The sequence below is a fragment of the Rousettus aegyptiacus genome, unplaced genomic scaffold (genome assembly GCF_014176215.1).
Source record: "Rousettus aegyptiacus isolate mRouAeg1 unplaced genomic scaffold, mRouAeg1.p scaffold_m13_p_7, whole genome shotgun sequence".
Lineage (NCBI taxonomy): Eukaryota > Metazoa > Chordata > Mammalia > Chiroptera > Pteropodidae > Rousettus > Rousettus aegyptiacus.
In genome coordinates, this window is record NW_023416310.1 from 48,516,043 (window position 1) to 48,539,019 (window position 22,977).

At 34.3% G+C, this 22,977-nt stretch overlaps 1 protein-coding gene across 4 annotated transcripts in view; it reads right to left on the reverse strand.

The window, feature by feature from the left end:
- LOC107502944 (meiosis 1 associated protein) overlaps positions 1-22,977 on the reverse strand; it is a 64,687-nt gene that overhangs the window by 29,494 nt on the left and 12,216 nt on the right. For 3 of the 4 annotated variants that reach the window (XM_016130720.2, XM_016130718.2, XM_016130717.2), the window contains exons 3-4: positions 15,756-15,941; positions 14,302-14,470 (exon numbers count right to left, since the gene is read on the reverse strand). In XM_016130720.2, coding sequence (XP_015986206.2) covers positions 14,302-14,470; positions 15,756-15,941 — 355 coding nt within the window. The remainder of the gene's footprint in view (positions 1-14,301; positions 14,471-15,755; positions 15,942-22,977) is intronic. The other variant, XM_016130719.2, reaches the window with a different exon arrangement.

Below are 22,977 nucleotides of genomic sequence, written 5' to 3' on the forward strand. Positions count from 1 at the left end.
AACTTGCCTTGCCCTGGCCAGTCCAAGCAGAAAGGAGATCATGCAGGTGCAGCGAAGAGAATCCTGGTTAGGGAAGGGTGTGTGCATACCTGTGGGCACCAGATTCAGCGCCTTATCCACCTCTGCACCCCCAGCCCTGGCATAGTATCTGACATACAACAGGAGCTCAAAAAATGCTTCACCATACAGAATAAACTAACTCCAGCCAGCCTGCTGGTTACTTTCTCTATGACCTTAGACCAGTCACTTCATCTTCTAAGCTAAATTTCTCCATCTGTAAAGTGGAAATGATAATAATACATAGGAAAAGGGTTTGTTAGAATATAAAATGATGACACCTAAAAACACTTTGTAGACTTTAAAGCACCATGCAACTATAGGGGATAAAAGATTAGAAAACTTCCTCTCAGCTGTCTACACATGAACATTTTAGTCATATGATTCGAGTTGTAAGAAAATATATTTTATCTATGGTTCTCAATAGCTCTATTTTCATTTTATTGAAAAGAAAATGTAGCTCATATGTAAAAGAGGTTGATTGTTACTGACTGAGATATTTCAAAGTGTACAGCACAGTTTGATTTAGGAAACACTTGGTTTAAAATGTATTTAAAAAGTCTTCTTTTCCTGCACAAACTAATTTACATATTCTATAAACCAAAAAGCATTTATTATAAATTGCAATGCAAATTTGAAAAGCTGATTGAGAAAAGGTGTTTTCATTACACTTAAATCTAGCATTAAAATCTATTGGAATGACCCTAAAAAATAGATCAGGGAGTTTTGCCTCCTTAATGCCCATGGAAGCTGAAGGAAAGATTTACTCCTAGGTGAAGACAAAAGTAGAAGGAACCAATAAAGAATATAACACTTACTAGGGAGCCAGGTAGAATAAGGAAAAGTTTTTAAAAAACACTGAAATCACAGGAAGCCCTAAAACATATCCTAGGCAAAAACAACAAAAATCTAGACTGTGTAACAAATTTGCGATCTTATATGTGTGTATTCATTTGTTGGTACTGTTTGAGGTGTAGCTTCAGGGTACTGAATTCCTAGAAATGCAAGTGGTGAGTCAAAAGTAAGTAGTTTCAGTAGATCTTGCCAAATTCCCCTTAGAAGGGTTGTGCCCTTGTGCATTCTACCAGTAATGTATGGAAGTGAAGCCTCACCAACAGAATGTGCTGTCAAACCTTTTAACTTTTGCTAATCTAATCGGTGAGAACTGGTATGCCAGTGTAGTGTTAATTTTCATTTCTCTAATTATGAATGAGGTTGAGCATATTTTCATATGTTTCAGGACCATTTTAAAAAAAGCTTTGATTATCTGTTCGTGTCTTTTGTCCATTTTTCTATAAGGGTTTGGTCTTTTCCCTCTCAATTTGTGTTTTTTTTTTTATGTTAGAGTTATTAAACTTTTTCCCTTCGAGATATAAATTGCATATGCTTTCTCTTAGTTTTCACTTGAGTTATGACTTTGTTTATGGAGCTTTTTGCTTAAGATTTTTATTATTATGTAGTTAATTTTTATGTATTTAAATCAATCAATCTTTTTATCATCGCACTGGATTATGAGTTATAGGTAGAAAGCCTTTCCCTATGCTGAGTTTATAAAGGAATTCACCAATGTTTTCTTTTACTACTTTTAAAATATCATTCTTTACATAGGTTCCTGGTCCATCTGGAATATTTTCTACATGGATAAACCCGTTGTCCCAGCACCCTCTTGAACAAGTCCATTTTTGCCTTAGTGATTCATGATGCCACCTTTATTCTATGCAAAATTTATATCGGTATTTGTGTCTATCCCTGGCCCCTACCAATCCTTGTACTGTGCTAACTAGTACTCTTCTGCTAAGTTTATGATGGGCTGATTTCAGATATAGAAGTGGCCAGATTGACCCAAAGTTGGGTGGGAGCAATGCGAGTCATTTGCCAAGTAAAGCAGGTGTGTGTGTGTATGTGTGCATGTGTGTGTGTGTGTGTGTGTGTGTGTGTGTGTGTGTGTATGTTAGGGGATTAGGGGATGAGGGGAAGAAGAGAGAAGAATGGGGGTTTAATCAAAAGAACTTCTTTTAAATTATAATCTCCTAAAGACAGAAAGAGAAATGATGGAGAACATGAAGTTCTTGACCGAATAGAAGATAGAAGGAAAGTAAAAAGAAAGAACCAAACTGATCAAGACTGAATAAGAGCCTCCCAATCTGGTTAGGTTCCAGCACCTAACAAACTGATCTTCCTGTAAATAACAGCTGTAAACTCATATTGAGGGCTCTGGAGATTGAACAAAGGTAGATTTTGGAGAGGAGCTCAAACTTGGAGTAGGTGACTAGCAAGGAATGAGTGCTCCATTTTTGTACCTTTGCCATGAGGATGGCCTTGGTTAGAGCAGTGTAGGGCAGCTACAACTTCGCTAGAAAGGCCTCTGTCTTTCATTGTCACTACCAGGGACCTAGAGTCTCCAGAGAGTGAGGAAGAAATCTAAGGAAGGAGACTTCCAGATCCACAGAACCCTAAATCATGTCTTTAAGCTCAACTGACCCTAGGTGGGACAAACTGAAAGTAGCTCACACTTTAAGTTTAAAGAACAGAACTGAGATTTGGGTGAGGGGCCCACTGCAAGCCATGAGAGCTTGCAGTTTGAATTTAGCAAAGTTAACTGTCTGTCAAAACAAACATTTCTCAGAGTAATATAATAGAGTCCAGAGTCTCTAATGTTATGTGTACATAACATTCAAAAAATACAATCCAAATGCTTTTGGCAGTTTTGCCAAACAAAGAGTTAGAAAATGTGTCCCAATCTCAAAGGAAAATGCAATCAATAGATGCAAACCCCAAGATGACAAAGATGTTAGATTGATCAGACAAGGACTTTAAAGCAGCATAATTATAATTATGCTCAATGAAGAATAGAAAATATGTTCATAATGATGGAAAAGATAGGAAATATCAAAAAAGCAATAGAAAGTATAAAAGAGAACCAAATGGAAATGTTAGAACTGAAAAATACAATATCTGAACAAAAAACTACACCGCATTGGCTTAGTAGAAGAAGGGGATGAGAGATGAGTGAATTTAAAGATAGATCAATAGAGATTATCTAATCTGAAGAAGACAAAGAAAAAAGTCTGAACAAACCAAACGAAGCCAAACCAAACCAACCAACCAAACAAAAAACCACAGAGTCTTGGGGAACTGTGGAACAATTTAAAAAGGTTTAACATCTGGATAATTCAAGTCCCAGAAGGAGAGAACAGTGGTGAATGAGACAAAAAAATAGTTGAAGAAATAATGGCAGAAAGCTTTCCAAATTAGGTTAAGGATATAAATTTACAGATTGAAGAAGCTCAGTGAACCTCCAACAAGAAAGAAATCCATGCTGAATCACGTCATTGTAAAGCTGCTAAATAGTAAACATAAAGAAAATATTCTTGAAAGCAGCCTGAAAAATGATCCTTTACATCCAGGGGAAAGTCATTTAAGAACTGTGACTTTTAATGAGAAACCATAGAAGGCCAGAAGACAGTGGAGCGACATCTTTAATGTGCTGAAAGGAAAAAAAAAAAATCCTATCATCTCATAATTCTATATACAATAAAAATATCCTTTAAGAGTGAAGGTGAAATATACATTTTCATATAAATAAAAACTAAGAGAATTATCATCACCAGAACAGACTACAAGAAATACTAAAGTTCTTTGGGCTAAAGGGAATGATTCCCAGGGGAAAGTTGGGTCCTCGGGAATGAATGAAGAGCACTGGAAATGGTCAATATAAAAGATTATTTTTCTCGTAGTTACTTTAAAAGCCACATAACTGTTTAAAGGAAGATTTATAGTATTGTCTTGTGGAGTTTGTAATATAGACGTAATATGCATAATAACTATAACAAAAAGTGTGTATAGGGGATAAATGGACATATATAGTTGCAATGTTTCTGTATTTTACATGAAATGGTACTAAATTAATTCTAAGTAGGCTGTAAAAAAGTTTAAGAATACATTTTAATCCCTACTTAGGTATGTAATCCTGAAGCTTCAACATTCTATGTGAAGTGGTACTATTATGGTATATATCCTTAACCGTGAAAAGTTAAGGATATATACCATAATCCCTAGAAAAGTCACTAAAAAATAATGCAAGGAAATATAACTGAACAATAAATAAATTAAAACAGAATTTTAAAACTATTTCATAATAAAAGCAGGAAAGCAGGGAAAAGATGAAAAAAAAAACCCAAAAGGACAAAGAAAAAATAAAATAGTAGACCTAAATTCAACTTTATCAATACTTAAGGTAAATACAAATGGACTATCTACTCCAAATAAAAGGCGGAGATTAGCAGAATGGATAAAAATGGACTCAGTCACATGCTGTCTATGAGATACACTTTAAGTACAAAGACACAAATGGCTGCAAGTAAATGATTTGGAAAAGATGAACCAGACACACAGTAAGACCCAAAAGAAATAAAAACATATGCCCATACAAAGATTTGTGTATGATTATTTATAGCAGCTTTAGTCACAACAGCTAAAAGCTGGACACAAGCAACCAAAACATCCATTAACAGGTGAATGGCTAACATAACGTGGCACATTCACACAATATAATACTACTCAGCAATAAAAAGACACTAATTACTGGTATAAACAACATGGATGAATCTCAAAATCTGAATAAAAAAGTCAGATACAAAAGAAAGATTTACTGTATGAGTCCATTTATATAAAGTGTAAACTAATCTACAGACCAAAAGCAGATCAGTGGTATACATAGGGGGCCAAAGAAGGGATGGAGTATAAAGGGCAAAGAGAATCTTTTGGGGATGATGAAAATGTTCTGTATCTTGACTGTGGTGATGATTTGTGGGCATATTCAACTGCCAAAACTCACTGACTTGTACACTTTGAATGGATTCAAATTACAGTATGTAAATTATTTCTCAATAAAGTTGGTGGGGAAAAAATTTTTAAATCCCAATATTCAAATAACTTCATATTTTCCTTTGAACTCTAAAAAATTCTTTAATTCAATTTTTAAAAAGGGAAGGAAGATCTGCCATTTTCTGAGGCTATGGCTTCTGTTGGTAAAATAAACAAATGTCTGTGTTAAAAATCTTTAGTAATAAATACAACGGTGGTTGTAATTCAGTCTTAACACCACAGGAAATGACTTTAATGCAGTTATCAAAGACTAACTCAAGGAACAGCTGCATTTTCTGGCCTATTTTCTAAGACATTGAAAGGGGGGAAAATCTATCTTGAGTCTTTGAGTCTGAAAATTGCACTGAAGCATGAAACATAGAACAGGTCTGTCTCCCTCCCGCCCCCCACCCGCCCAATCCTGCCCCCAGGTGGTGTAATCCTTTAGGAAGCAATGAATCTTTATCTTCTATGTTTAGGTTGTTAACATTTGGTGTTTCCTGAGAACACATATGGATAAAATACCTTTCCAAAAGAGCTTGACATCGATCTCTGGCAAAGTCTAGGAGAAAATACTAAACAGATGGTTTGGGAGCACTTAGAATGGGAACTTGATATCCTTGTGTACAGGCTGAGAGATATAAGCTGGTGGACAGCATCATTAGGTTGATTTGTAACTGGTTGAAAGACTTACATACCCAATGAGTGCAGACTGCTGTCAACCTGGACAGATACTCTCTGGATGCCAAAGTGCATTGATCACAGTGGCCATTTTAATTTTGGCATGTTTATTATTTAGCCAGTCTTTAGAAAGCTATTATAATTTTTTTATTATATGAAAATAAACATATGCAACATATATGTAAGCTACGAAGCATAACAGCAATTTGAACACTCATGAATCGTTTATTCAACATAAGCTTGTAGAACATCATCAATACTTCTAAAATATCTGTATGCTTCTCCCTGATCTTCTTCAAGGGAAACCTTGCCACACTGAATATTTTTTATCATTCCTTTTCTTTTAAAAGTAGCTTTATTGCTTTAAACAAATACTTTATTATTTTAGTTTTGCTTGAGCTTTCTAAAGAGGTATCATACTGTACATATCTTTGATTATATGCTTTTTTCTCATTATTAAGAAGATTCATCCTCATTGTTGTCTATAGCTGTGAATATACCACTTTGTGAATATACCTTGTAATATTTACTCATGCCTTGTCCATATTTTAATGGTTTTTAATTTTTGGCTTTTTGAATAATGTCAATATTTACATTCTAACACATGTCTCCAGGTGCATTTTATAAAAGTTCTTCTGGAGACATTCTCCTAGGAATGCAATTGCTAGGAATAGAATATTGTGAATGCTACTTTACAACAAAATGACAAATCGTGTATCAATTTACATTCTATCAGTGTATAAGAATTTCCATTGCTCTGTTGTTGTCAATACTATTGTGAGACATTAATTTTTTGCAACCTATTGGGCATAAAATGGTATTATCAATGTCTTAATTTATATTTCCTTGATTACTAATGGTGGTAAGAATTTTCTTATGTTTATTAGATTTCCTCTTCCATGAAATGCCTATGTAGATCTTTTATGCATTTCAAAATTAGATTGTCTTTTTTTAAAAATTAAGTTTCAGGCATTCTTTATTCTGAATACCAATTATTGATTGGTATACAAGTTCAAAATATAGTTATAATTTGTCTTATCACTTTCTTCATGGTGTCTTTTGATGAACAGAAATTCTTAATTTTAAAGTAGTCATACTTATCAATCTTTTATTTTTTGGTTAGCAAACTTTGTGTCTCATTTAAGAAATCCTTCCTCTTTCTATCTCTGGTCATAAAATTTTTATTTTGAATTTTTTTATAAAAGTTCTAAAGGTTTACCTTTCATATTTGTCTTAAATCCATCTAAAATATTATTACAAATTATATATGATAAGGATAGAATTTCATTTTTCTCATATGGGATACCTGTAGTTCCAGTATGATTTAACGACTAGACGCGTCCTTTTCCCACTGCTCTGCCATGACAGTTTAGCAGCACACCAAGTTTTCATATAATGTGGCTGTCTGTTTCTGGGCTCTCTAATCTGTTCTAGACTGGACAATTTGCCTATTCCTGTTTCAACACGACACTATCTAACGAGAATAGCCTTGTAATCATCTTACTATCTTGTAAGGCAACCGTTTAGCCTTAATATGTATCTTAACTTTATATATATATTATATATATAATATATATATATGTATATGTATATTAGGATCAGCTTGTCAAGTTCATCAAAAACTTTGATAGGATTTTGACTAGAATTGATAGATCAATTTGAGGAGAACTGAATTCTTATGATAATGAATGTTGGTATAAATTAACATACTCTACTTATATCTTCCTTAATGTGCATCAATAAAGTTTTAAACATTTCCCAATGAATATTCTATGTATCTTTTGTTGAGATTTATTTCTAAATGCTTTTCTTTTTTATTACTGTAAAAGATGTTTCCTTAAAGATTAAATTTTCTAAGTTTGTTTCTAAATATAGAAATGCTATTGAATTTTGTATATTGACCTTATATCCAGCCACCTTTTTAAACTCTCGGTAATTGTAATAATTTTTCTGTAGAATCTTTTGATTATTAATGTAGCCAATCAAGTAAGTTTCAAATAATGTTAGTTTTGTTCCCTCCTTTCTAGTCTTCATATCCTTTACTATTTCTCTTATCTAGACTAGACTAGGACAACTATGTTAAATCAAAGTGGTGATGGGGCATTAATGTCTTTTTCCTCAATTCGAAGGCAATATTTTTAACATTCACCAGTAGAAACTGTATTTATTATAGATTTTTTTTGGTAGATACACTTTGGCAAGTTAAGAAAGTTATTTTCTATCCTAGTTTACTAAGATTTTTCTCTTAAATAGTAAATGAATGTTAATTTTATCATGTGTTTTTCTTATCTATTAAGAACTTTTTTTTACCTTTTAATATGTCGATGTGATAAATATTTATACATTTTTTTTTACTAAATCACCTTTCATTCTTGGTATAAGTACAACTTAGTTAGTACTATATTCTCTTTTTATATATGACTGGATTATTTAAGACTGTTTTATCTGTTTTCCTGAGTGGACTGGCCTGCAATGTTCTTTTCTTACATTGTCCTTGTCTGGTTTTCTACTTGGGGAGTGTTTTCTTTTTTCTTCTTTCTTTCTTTTTTATTATTACCTTTTAATCACAAAAAAAGTTTATATAAGATCGGAGCAATATATTCCTCGAAAGTTTGATAGAACTCGACTGTAAAACCATTTAGGATTGGGTACATTATGGAAATAATTCAGATTTTTTATTTGTAAGTCAAATTTAGTATTTTTAAAAGAATTTGTCCATTTTTGTCTAAATGTCTGAATTCATAGTTTTATCTGCAGTTATGTCCCCTTTTCCCAACCTTAATGTAGTTTCTTGTACCTTTTTTCTTCTTTTTCCTTCATTGGTTTCACCACTGGATTTTTAATGTTTTTTCAGAGAACCAACTTTTAAGTTGTTGATTATCTCTAGTGCTCTTTTCAACTGAATCAGTGTAGAGAATGGTTAAACATGTGAGCTTCGGAGCCAGACTGGTTAGATTTGAATCCTTGTTTCATCTCTTAACTGAGTAGTCTTGGGAAATTTAATTTAGACAAGGCACTATGCCTTAGTTTCTTTGTCTAGATTACACGAGGGTTAAATAAGATAATATGTGGAAACTAGAACAGAAAGTATTTGAACAGTAAATGTTCAATAAAATGTTGCTGTTATTATGATTTATAAACAGAGGTTAGAGTATGCGAAGAGACTGTGGCTTTTAATTCACATATTTTTTCCCTGAGGCTCAGAGCTAGCAGCATTATTCCCTCGATTGATGACTCTTCTATAGGGTTAACTCTAGCTATTGGAATTGGCAGGCTCTCCTAGATTCTAAATTTATGATCTAGATCCAGCATTAGGAATTTGCTCTAAGGTGTAGGATTGGTTTATATATAAAGAGGGCACAGAAAGATAAAGAAGGCATCCAGCTTCCCCTTGTGAGAGGTATACTTTATATTTTATTTCTTAGACCAATACTAGTTCTGTTTTAAAAGCAATAAAGAAACAAAATAGATAAATAATATAAAAGAAAGGCTACAAAATCTATGGAAAATTGTATAATATTATGTTACAAAAACAAAAAATTACATACATGAATTATAACTATGTCACCTAAACATGATTGTGGACAACTGAGAGACAATGTGCAAAAATGAAATCAGTATAATGGGGTAGTGGGATTATGAATAATTTTAAATCAAAAATTATTTTATGGCCATATCTTCTTTTCAATAAAAAATTACGAGAGCCTGAAATTTTCTTAGTAAAAAGTCACATGTAAAAAGGTGTTACTAGTACTACTATTTAAATATCAACAGATAACATTTATTTACTGCTCACATGTGTCAGGCACTGTTCTAAGTGTTTGCCATGCAAGTTCTATTTAATTCTCATAAAAACCCTATGAGGTAGCTACTATTATTAGCCTTATTTTATAAATGAGAAAATTGCGGAAAAAAGAGTTTAAGTACTTGGTCAAGGTCACATTGTTCTTTAATAAAATGTAAAAAAATCTAACTGGATGATTAAATAAATGGTGATGAATTTATACATTGGAATACTTCACAATAATTAAAAGGAATGGGTTAGTTCTCTATGTGCCAATATGGAAAAAAATGTTGGATTGTTAAATAAAAAACATAAACGTGCAGAGCAGTGGGTACTGTAAAGTTGCATTTTTTGTAATATTATATTATCTACTATACAGTCCCATTTTTATCAATAACAATAATAATGTTAATCACATGTGTCCATGTCCATATATGTATAGAGAAAGCAATTCGGTAGAATGTGTCCTGTATTGCCGATAGTGGTTATCTCTGGAGGGTAGAATTTTGGGTCATTTTGAACCATCTATATTATATTTCTGTAATGTTGAAAATTGTATAATTTGTAATAAAAAAAAAAACAGAAAAAAGCTACTACAAAGAGCGCTAGGCAAGATCTTTCAGCTAAATTTTAAAATAAAGAAAATATGAACAAGTTAGATGAAGCAGGAACAGATGAAAGGACATGCCATTTACCACACAATTGGAGGAAAACATATAATAGAGTATCCAGGCTTAAAATTTATTAAAAACTCTAACTGATCTAAATATTATTTAAAGTTAACTATTTCATTTTAGATCTTATTTAACAACTTTCTACAATGTGAGTCTACCTTCTTAATTTCTAAGTTGACTTTTTCTTCTGTTTATGGATCTTTTAGAGTCTCCAAGTCATCTTTGTAATAATTAGTTCTGACCGTGCAGGGCTGCACTAAAGAAGGCAGAATTTAGACCAAAGGAGACAGTCCCGTAGTTATTTTTTAAACTAATCTGCAATATTGACATTTCTTGTAACACATTTCTTCAAAAAGTAGAGTATAGACAATTTTTATTTAATTGATGGTCATGGTTATCAGAGTTTAAAAAGATATATGTAAATATTCAGTGTTTGAATCATTTCATGATATTCATGAGCTCTGAAGGAAAGCTATGTGGGATATGTGTGGGATATGTCCCTAACTACGAGTTAGTGTCAGAGAGGGTGACCATGACCTCTCCCAAATTGTTTGATTTTTTTTCCCAGTCATTCACTTATTTATTCAACAAACATTTATTGAGAATCTACTATGTGCCAGGCAGAACAGAATATGCTGGTGATACAAAGATATATCAGGCAGAGTCACATCCTCAGGTAATTCACAGTCTACTTGGGACCTAGCAACTAAAAACAAACCTTGGAAATATTAAACTATCTATATACAACACATTAAAAAATATTAATGATAAATATAACTAACTTTTACTGAGCACTATGTAATAAGTAATTACCATACACTATCCCATTTAATTCCCAGAACTACTGCATGGGGTAGGAATTAATAAGTCAGTCCTACACAGGCTAAGTACCTTGCCCAAACTTACACAGCTAGTAAGTGATAGGACTTGGATTTAGACTCAGGCAACCTAATTCTGGAGCAGGCATCCTTCTGAGAATGAGAGACACTTCTGTTGCTAGCCTCTTGATAAGGACACCAAGGTGAAGCAAAACATTAACAGAATAAAGAAATTAATTATGAAGAAAGTACAGGCAAAGTAGGAAGAATTCAAGCCATGAATCATACATATACTTAACCCATAAAGAGGATTACAGCAATTTATGGGATGATGTATTATTCATAAGCAAATAGGAAGTTACTGGAAGAATCATTATCAGTGACACAAGGTAGAAAGCTGCTTTCCTGACTTTAAAAGCTCTTCTATACAGCTCTAGCCACTAACAATTCTAAATAAAGGCATTAGGCGGCCTCAGAGTACTCTGAGCTCTGTGCCATTAGAGATACAGTAAGTTCTTTCTGAGTACTGTCACTGAAGGGAGAAAAGGGCACAATGCATGTCTGATCTGCCCATGGCCAAAGAGAAAGAAAAAGAGCTTTTCATTCACAGATTCAGTTTGAGAACCCACGGGGTAGGACTCTGACTGGTGGCCTGGGGAACTACGATTGCTTCCCCCGGGTCACGGCCCACTCTGTGACCAGGAAGGTAGAGGTGTTACTAGAGATAGCAGAAGCAGGGGATGCTGTGAAGACCAAAAACAGCCTCCACAGGTATTACCACCATTGATTCATTCAACAGATATCTACCGATAACCTAGGATATGTCACACTGGGACACAGAAGTGAGTAAGACAAATTTCTAATCCTAAGGTACTTACAGTTTAATACAGAGAGAAAAGACATTGAATGGCATATGATTTAGGTGAAAAGAAAAAATTACCATACAATAAAGCAATGGTGAATAATTGTACATGGTTTATAATTAAGTGTTAAATTGTGCGGTGCAGACCACAAGTGATGTGGTTGTCTTAAGGAAAGGGAAATCAATACAGTAGTCACAAACCTGAATTAAGCCTTAAAGGATGGAGAGGATTTGGCTGGAAGAAGATAGGGGAAAGAATTCAGAGGAAAAGGCTATTATGAGTGGAGGGATGGAGAGAGAAAGGACAATCAGTGAGAAGACTGACTTGAGAAAGGCAGCGTGTGCAGTGGGTGAGAGCTCATAAACCACACAGCTAAGGCTGGTTACCCTCCTTCCCTGACCAGAATAATCTCAGTGGCCTCATGATGCTGGAAGGATCCACATGTGTCAGAATTTGATGGGAAACATACCCTTAGTTACCAACCCCCTGATCTAATCAGGGGCTGAAGGGCAGAGTGAGGTTATCTACGGGGGTCCAGGAGGAGATCAAAGGTATCAGAACAGCGGGTACCTTCCTGCGTGCATAATCTTGGAGCAGGCTAGCATAGCTAGAAAGGCCTGCTGGAGGACAAACCATAACTTGAGTGCTGGATAGATTAAAATCAGTTAAAACTTCTCAAATGCCATAATTTGGGAATCTCTACCTGACTTCTGACTAAAATCTTTTTCTAATAAATTTCCAATGCCTTAGAATGAAATGCTATGTCTTAGAATGGATTTAGGGCATATATGGCCCTTGATCTAACACTTGCCTACCTTTACAGCCTCACTCCCACCTCTGCCTGATAAGGCTCCCGTCATAGGGAACCATGGGCACGTCTCTGAAAGTTGATTCATCTTGCCTTCTCATGCCCTTGGGTCTCCTGTTTGAGTGCTCTTTTCCTCTTCTCTGTTAAGCTAATTCCTACTTGTCATTTAAAACTCAATTTGATGATTTTTTTCCTCTAGGAAATGTAAGATTATTGGTGATTATGGGTGATTTATGTAAGATTTATTGGCAGGGACTGGATGCGAGTGGTTGCTGGGTGCGGGTCATTACGTTGAGGACAACAAAGCTGGGAAGCGGATGACTGAGAACCCATTTTGGCGAGATGAGAAGGACACAGGAGATAGGGTGTGTGTGAGCTAAGACTCTATAATCTCTTGGCACATACTCCATTGTTCCATCAAACATCACTTACAAAACACAGATTCAGAGATAAAAATTATTAAGAATTTCAAGACAGCAAAACTGAAGAGCAGAGCCCTGTGTGACTGCACTGATCATAAGCCCATGAAGCCAGCTGCACATACATGTCTGTTCATGCAGCACTGGTTATAAGAGCAAAATGTGAAAAACCAAATTGTTCATTAACAAGCAATGAAACAAACTGTGGTCCTACTACAAAGTAAAAAAATCATGTAGCCAGTAAAAAATAAGAGACAGATAGATACTAGCATAGATAGCTGACCAAAACACTAAGAAGGTTACAGAATATTATGTATGCATTGATTAAAGTAGTAAATACTGTCAGCCCTCTCTACCGGTGGGTTCTGCATTTGTGGAATCAACGAACATGTATTCAGCCAACTGTGGACTGAAAAGATTTGCAAAAAGTTAGATTGTTGCTGACATGTATTATGTAGTTAGGCCTATGATGATTGCATCTGTCCTGAACATGTACAGACTTTTTTTTTTGGTCATTATTCCCTTAACAATACAGTATAACAACTATTTACATGGCATTTACTTTGTGTGTGTGTGTGTGTGTGTGTGTGTGTGTGTGTGTGTATGTATGTGTGTGTGTGTGTGTGTGTGTGTATATATATATATATATATATATATATATATATATATATATATATATATTTTAACGCCTACAGCACCCAGTCTTCCAAGAATTAATCAGGCCCGACCCTGCTTAGCTTCCGAGATCAGATGAGACTGGACGTGTTTAGGGTGGCATGGTCACAGACTCCTTGTATTAGGTTTTATAAGTAATTTAGAGATGATGTAAATTTTACTGGAGGATGTATGTAAGTTATATGCAAAAACGACATCATTTTATATGAGGGACTTATAGAGCATCCTTGGATTTGGGTATCACAGTGGTCCTGGAACCAGTCCCCTACAGATACAGAGGTAGGGGTGTGTGTGTGTGTGTGTGTGTGTGTGTGTGTGTGTGTGTGTGTGTCTGTGTGTGTGAATGTCTATATAAAGGAATATTGGGAAGGATACCCAAATGCCCGAATCTCTTAAAAATGATTAGAAGAGACAGAAATTTTCTTATACCTGTAATATTTCAGGCCTTACATTAACATATATTGTTTTTGAAATTAAAAATATGATTAAAAAATTCAACTCTAACACCTAGAAACCTGTCTGAACCACAGTGAAATATGCTGGCTTCATTCCATTTAAGAACATAAAAAGACCATGGAAAATAATCTTCCTGACTTGTGAAAAACACTACTCTTTAAAATTCTTACCATTTTTTAACCTTTTCATTTAATTCTTACCATCACTGCTGGGCTCTTCAGCAGGGGATGCTGAATCCATACACCATAGGGCTTCCTTTGTGATCTCGACCACCTGAAGCCTCCTGACCCTGCCAAGGTCTGTATCTTTCAATCCTTCCTCCAATTGTTTGACCACCTCTTTTCCGGCCTGGGAAGTCAGAACAGTAATCTGGAAATAAATCCAAGAATCGATGTGTCTACCTTCCCTGGTGTATACAGTGAGGACCATAACAGATTAGAAGTAGAGGAGAAGTACAGGAGAAGTCTGTGGAACTGGCTACTGTCTTTAGGGCAAAAAAGAGGGTTTAATTATAACTTAAAAATCAAATTTCATTCAACAGATTCTTTAGGGAGAGCCCTGGTGGGAGTGATCATCACAAGGTCCTTCCAAACAGGTTGAGTCTACTGCAGAAAGTGACCTGTAAGAAGCCATCCCTGTGTTTTAATTTTTTAAGATTGCTCAGAGCTCTTACCTGTTCTGCTTAAAAGTGCTTTGATTTTCCGAGGAAACAAAGAAACAGGGCCCTTAAATTCTACTCACTAAATGTGTTCTGAATATCCGAAAGCCTATATACTCCTTTCTTATGGTGATGCTTCCATGTAGATTTCTTTCCTTGCTCATCCTGGATTCAGTTAAACTGTTTTTTTTTTTTTTTTTTTTTTGTTCTCTTAACTCTAAAATGTACTCATCCTTGAACAGTATATCTGACCTAAAGGAATACTGAGGTGTTTGTATATAACTTAAATATTTTATTCCACTTGAATAAATACACTTTGTTTTTATTAGCAGTTTTGTCTTGAATTTGAAACTCTGGGAGGCAATTCTTTTTTGTACTTAGACATTTTTGATGGATGAAGAGTGATGAAGATGAAAGCACACATATTTTTTAAATTCCATTTTTAAAAGTCTGTCTGATGCCTGAGGTTACCAGAGACTGAAAGTGTTTTAACTCACACTCACACACTCATGGAGTATGCAGTCATGACTTATTACATTTTTAAGATTATCTCCAGAATTTTAGAAATTTTCACTCTTGCACATTTGCTAATCCCAAGAAAATTTACTCAATTTGATGCCAAGATTTGATTAAGACAACTGTTAAATTTTAAGCATGAGCGGAAAATATAAATATAGAACCAATGTAGGCAGTTTACCGACTGCTTTTCAAGTCCCCCAAAGGCAGATGGCATTTTTCAGATTTTATTTTGATTTCAGTTTTCCCTTATAATTCACTTTTAGCACTCCTCTCTATGCTTAGCTGTGTACTAAAAATTGTGCAAGTTATAGGAAAAAGGGAACATGTCTCCTGCCTGCAGGGAGCTGAAAATCTAGACTTGAAATTTATGTTCAATGTGAATGAAACAGAGGACAATATAAGGATGATAAATAGTGAAGCATCTAGATGGAGTGCAATGGGAAGGTGGCTTACACCACTAAGGTCAGCATCTCTTACCTCCAGGGAAGTGTAACTCAGAACTGTGCCTGTGGTCATATGTCTGCTGTACTGTTTGAACTGCTGAAGCCCATCTTCTACCGCCAGCTGCAGAGAAGTGCCTTGTGGTCTGAAACAACCTTCTCTTTGTACCATGCGGAGTTCTGAGATGCAGGCCTGCAGCCTAGCAAAGTTCCCTTTCACTTGCTGCAGAGAAAAATGAACCGAGGATACAAATCTTTAGTGACCCAGGTTTCAGATTAATTGGTAGTCTAACATCATTATCATTCATTCCTCAGGAGTCCCTTCTCTTCCTGAACATCTGTTTATATGACCAACATTAACTGAATGCATACTGTGTTCGAAGCACTGCACTCAAGTCTTCCCTACACCTGAAGGAAGAAAACTTGCAGCCAAAGGCCTTTGATTACGTGGAGTTACCAGAAATAGGAAAGCAAGTGTTTTAACTCAATCACTCACCCAAAGGAAGGTCCAGTTGTGACTGCTTAGTTTTACTTTGGAGTGGCCTGTAAACTGGAGGACTAGCAGGGTCACTCTTAAACATGTCTTCATTTCTCAATCAGTCTAGGCACCGGGAGCTTCACTATTTAAGAGTAATGTCATCTCAGAAATGAGGATGCCAATGTGGTTGATCATTTTGGAACTGGTAAGGTCTTACATAACCTGCTCCTCAGGATCACTTCAGTAAATAAGAGATGCCTGGTTTTGTCTGCAGCCAGCTCAAGGGGCAACAAATAAACTTCTTGGTTCTCCTTACCTTCCTTCTTAAAAACTTGCTATCAAGAAGTAATCTAATATAATCTGCTTCTAGATCAATGTTACATCTCCTAAAAATATATACATTTTGAATAAATGTGGAATGAAAATTTACGACACTATTTGAAGAAATTCTAAGCATCAATATCAGCTGTGGGTGGGTGGGAAGGAGTGATATTTTGGGATGAGGAAACTTTCCTGACCAAAGAGCGAATGAAAGTGAGCAATATTTGCAAATGTACATAAAATTCATAAGCATAAGTTACAATACTGCTAGGTACAAAGACTGCTTAAGTCAACACTGCCCAGCTCACTTCCACAGCTACTTACTTTGTTTACATGCTCCTCTCCCTAAGTCTCTGGGAACAACACAAGAAATAGGATATAATTCCATCACAAAGAGAACTTGCAATCTAGATAGAAAGATAAGGATCCTACTCAAGAAAGAAATAAGAACAAATAAGACCACAGGTAGAGACTAGCAGCCTTTGAGTATTTCTTCTTATGTACCCTAAAAGAACCTGAATAATAATATACTCCTTTATATATTTTTAAGTTGACATCTAGATTTTAAAATTCTGAGTGTAAGTAGTTGCTAAGATGTAATTTCCAGTATATTTTAAATATCGATATTTTAAAATAAAACTATAACATCAACCTTCAGAACACAATCCAGTAGAATCTAAACACCAGAGAGATTTGATATTCACTATCAGTCAATTAAAAAGCACATGAGCAAGCTCTTTTTTCTTTTTAACAGATATTTATATTATTCCTTTTTCTCCTTGAACTCGTATTTCCATTTCACTTTTCCCACACAGTTTTATCATAATGTAATATAGTTTTTTTGGTTGGCAATCTTTTATTGATCATCCTATTATACTCCTCTGCATCAAAAATATTTACATATTATAAGATTTGAAAATTTCCTATAACCATAGGCTCTAAAAGATAATGAGTTATTAGAATTACTGTTCATATACGATTGATCAAAACAGCATATATCATTGATTTTAATAAATAACTTGGCATTAAGCATAAACTTTAATTGGAAATGTATTTCTTATTGGAATGGAAATGCTAGTTTTTTTCAATTAGTTCAGGTATGTGTGAATAAATAAATTACATATCACTTGAATGATAGTGCATTCAGTATCAATTCTATTCTTATATTCTATTGCTATAATGCTGAGAAATCTTGTTTTCCTAAATATAAGATGCAATGCCAATCAAATTGTCAAATTCCTCTGAGATATACGCCAAAAGTCATACATATATCTACCAATAAAAATTATTTTAGTGATCTATCAGCTGCCACTCAATTTGGTCTTGCTCCAATTTTGTGAAAATTGGAAACCACCTGGTTGCAAAAGACTTTTCACTCAGAGTCATAAATCATTGACTTTCTCACACTGATAACCAACATTTTGAATTATTCCTTTGTTTGGTGCCTCTGGAAGTTTTAAAACTACATGGCAATCCATCACAGTAAGATTCATAATAGGCAAAAGATATGTACCTCTCACCTCTTCCTTTTTACTTTGGATTTTATTTGTGAAGTGAAACAAGGGTAATTGTGAAAGGGATGGTGGGAATGGAGAAGCAGCCAGACACCCTCGTCACAGGCATAGTTAGAGAAATTTTAGAAAAAAATACTAATGGAAATTCAGGATCTGCATATCAATTCTTTAAATTATCTATTTTTGTTTATCTGGGGAGTCCTCTTATAGCCCAATGATATATGTACCCCAGTTTGAAGAGACTGTCATAGGTTATGGATGCTTTAGGAGTTTAGAAAAAGAAAGAAGTGTTGTTGGAAAGCAGGTGAGATTGAGCTGAGAATTGAAAGGGTAAGATCTGTGAAAAAAATACAGTATTTTCTATGTGTATGTGTGTGCGTGGGACACAGACAGACAGAAAGTTCAACACAAGCAATGGTATGGAGGATGAGAATGAATATTATGTGCAGAGAGAATGAAAAAATGTGCCTGACAAGAGTAGAGGAGCTTGTTAAGAAGTGGTGGGTATTTTAGTTAAAGAAATACTAGGTCTTAGTTCAGGCTTTTGATCCAAATAGACTTGAGTTCCAAACGCGGCTCTCCCTCTTATTGGCTGTGAGTCCTTAAGCCTAAATTTCTGCAGCAAGGACTTGGGAACAACGAAGATACTGATCTTAAAGAGTAAGTATTAAATTTATCACACAGTATGTACCCCGTGTTAGCTGTGGTTATTATTTTTATCATTATGAAACCCTAAAAGCACTTAAGACATTGCTGATTAAACAGAAGGGATTTGTATAGACTTAATGATTCTGTTCTACAATTGACAAAATAAGTAAAAAAAAAAAGTTATACTATGTAAATGACATAGACCCATCATTCACTTATTCATTTAAAAAATATTTATTATCAGGTACTTATGATGTACTAGGTACCTTAAAAAAGACATAATTCCTGGTTTCCACTAACTACCGAAAAATGAAATAAGTAGCTTCAGAATACAAAGAACTACAATAGAATGACATTTTCCAAAGTATGTTGACTAATTGTTGTCTATCTCACTAGAATACAAACTCCATTAAAGAAGGAACCTGAACTGTCTCTTTATTACAATGTGTACAGGGCCTAATACTGACTGGAACACTGCTGGTATTATTAAACAAATTAATTTTGAATAAATGGATGCATATATAATAAATTTCAGGGGGATCGAAAATGTAAGTTAGAAAATAAAACCTGTACATAGCTTCCAAAATTTTTTGTGATTTTTTTTCTTCTCTCATTTTTTTCTTGTGAGTTTTTGGTGTGGTGGAAGAGATTCTAGTTGTCCCTCAACATTTATGTTCTTCCTCAAGTACAAAAACTGTCAATTTTTACATGGGCACTATGCTTATCTGGAATAATGACTATATTTCTCAGTATCTCATACACCTAGGAGTTTGAATATGGTTAAGTTTTGGCCAATGGTAAGCAGTGACAGGAGCGACCTTTGCTAAGTGACTTTAAAGTGTATGGGAGTTCCTTTGCTCTATTCCTCTCTTGCTTGCCAGACTACAGCCCAGCTTGGACCACAGGACAGCCAAATGAGAGCACTATTAGTCCAAGAGCCCACTGTAGATCATATGTGACTTAAATAATTTCTTTGTTCTCATAAAAAGATAAAAGAATTGGTAAGATCTTCACAGTAAGGAAATTCTTCTGAAACTGTTTTGAGAGATTAATCACTTTGGTCAGATTTATTTATATTAAAGGCACAATGGATATAAAGGAATTCTAGCATTTTTATTATGATTCTTCTGTCATGATTCCTTACAAAAAGTTCAGGATTATTTATTTAGACTCAGAAATTAAAAATAAGGAGTTATATTGAGGTGTTCATTTCGGGCAAGATTCCACCTGCTATCTCCCTTCACTTATGTTTTGAGCTAACTCTGTAGATAGAAAATGTCAGATACTGATATAGGTCAGAGACAATGAATTTAAGGTAACATTTTTCCTTAAACAAAGATTCAGTTGTTCAAACATAGGTAATGTTCTAGTGATTTTCTTGAGCTTTTAACCAGGGTTGACTTGTTATTTTGGAAAAAAATTTTGGCTTGCAATTTTTCCTGAGTTACCAGTCAGTGGTTTTTAGTCTAGAATGGTCTGCCTCTCCTAATAGAGTAATTTAAGGATCAAGGGATTCATCTACAGTCAAAGGTACTGAGGAGTGCCAGATGCATGTAACAGTCACTTGAGGAGGGAAAAAAAATTCTTCTGCCTTTGTTTGGGACATGAGCACAATTCTCAAAGAGCCTCTTAGGCTGGATATGTTCCATTTGCCCTTTCAGTTCACTCTCTGCTTTTCTCTACTCCTATTTTCTGACAGAAGATAGATATCACAGCCAAATGTGGTTATGGGACCAGAATACTTGTAAGATATATAATCACTGAATTATATACAATGAGAATTATACATCTTGATAATCAATTCACCAGTTTGCAGACATTCTGATTGTTTCCTGTTTGGTGCTATTATGAATAATGCTGCCATGAACATTCATGTGCACGTATTTGTGTGAATGGATGTTTTCATTTCTTCTGGGTAGGTTCCTGGGGGTGGAATTGTTGGGTTATATAGAAGGTATATCTTTAAATTTTTAAGAAATTTACAAACTATTTTCCAAAGTGGTTGTATTAGTTTACCTTCCTCTCAGAAAGGAACAAGGATTATAGTTTCTCCACATTCTCACCAACACTTGGTATTGCCTGTCAGTATTGTCTGCCTTCCTAATGGTAGCATTCTAGTGAGTGTGTAATGACACCTTTTTCTTTAACTTTTTATCTTGAAATAATTACATATTCATAGAAATTTGCCAAAATTATACATAGAGGACCTGTGTACCCTTCACCCAATTTCTTCCAATCGTTACATCTTACATAACTATGGCACAATTTCAAAACCAAGATATTGACCTTGGTTCAATGTATGCATAGAGTTCTATATCATATTATCACATTTGTAGATTTACATAACCATCACCTCTATCAAAATACAGAATTATTCCATTACCACAAAGATGTCCCTCGTGCTACCATTTTATAGTTATCTCTACCCTGTACCATTCCTAACCCTTGGCAACCATTAATCTGTTCTTCATCTTATAATTTTGTCATTTGAGAGTGTTATGCAAACAGACTCAGAATGCTTAAAAACAAAGTGACCATAACAGATTGGCTTTTTTCCCACTAAGCATAATTCATGAGATTCATCCATATTGGGTGCCAATAGTTCATTTCTTTTTATTGCAGAGGAGTATTCTATGGTATGGATATATTAGTTTGTTGAATCATTAACCTACTAGAAAACTTCTAGCACTATGTCAAATAAGAGTGCTGAGCACAGACATCTTTGCCTCATTCTCAATCTTAGGGGTAAATTCAGTCTTTTATCTACTAAATATAATGTTAGCTGTAGGTTTTATCATAAATGGGTGTTGAACTTTGTCAAATGGTCTGCCTCAATTGATACTATCATGTGATTTTCTCCTTTGGCCTTTTAATATGACGAATTACTTTAACGATTTTCAAATTTTGAACCAATCTTGCGTCCTTGAAATAAACCTCACTTGGCCATGGCATATAATTGTTGTATATTATGAATCATATTTATTAATATTATATTAAGATTCTTTTTTCTTTGCATCTATATTCATGACAAATATTGGTCTTTAGCTTTCTTTTCTTTTTTTGTACTCTATTTTTGGTATTAGTGTAATGCCTGGCTGGCCTCATAAAATGAGTAAGAGTTCCCCTCCCTTATATTTTCTGTAAAAGATTGTACAAAGTTCATTTTTTAAACATTTGGTAGAATTCTCCAAGAAAACCATATGGGCCTAGAAATTTATTTTTCAGGAGTTTTAAAATTATGAAGTCAAGTTTTTCATAGTTACAGGGCTATTTAAATGATTTCATATTAGATTGTAGTAGTTTGTGCTCTTCCAGGAATTGGTCCATTTCATCTAAGTGTTCAGATTTATGTATGCAATCTTGTTCACAGCATTCTTATCTTTTGGAAGTCTCCTGGGTCTGTAATAATACTTCTTGTTTCATTCCTCATGTTGGTAAGTTATATATTTTCAATTTTTCTTTGTCTTGCTGGAGGTATGTCAATTTTATTGATCATTTTAAAGATTAGCTTTTTGTTTCATTAATTTTCTGTTTTTCTGTTTTCAATTTCATTGATATATGCTCTTTATTAATTTCTACCTTCTGTCTGCTTTGGGCTTATTTTACTCTTCCCTTTATAGTTTCTTGAGGTTGGGAGCTTAGATTACTGATTTGAGACTTTCCCTATTCTAATGTAAACATTTAGTGATATAAATATCCTTGCCAGTACTGCTTTAGCTGTATATAGCACACATTTTGACATGTTGTATTTTAATTTTCATTAAATTCAATATATTTTAAAAATTTATTTTAACATTTCTTCATTGAAATGTGTTGTTTAGTGTCCAAGTCTTCATAGATTTTCCTGCTATGCTTCTGTTATCGATTTCTAATTTGATTCCATTGCAGTCAGAGAATATACTGTGTATGACTTCAAGTCTTTCGAATTAGTTTAAGTTTCTTTATGGACCAGGATATGGTCTATTTTGATAAATATTCTGCAAGTGCTCGAAAAGAATGTGTATTCTCCTGTTGTTGGATGGATTAATCTATAAATGTTGATTAGTATCTGTTGGCTAATATTTTTCTACATCTTTGTTGATTTTCTCTCTAGTTATTCTATCGATCATCAACAGAAAGGTATTGAAGTCTCCAACTAAAATTCTGGATTTGTCTATTTCTTTCAGTTTTATCAGTTTTTGCTTCACATATTTCACAGCTCTGTTGTTTGGTGGGTATGCATTTAGAATTGTTATGTTTTCTTGTTGGATTGACCCTTTTATCATTATCTAATATCCTTCTCCGTACTTGATGTTTTT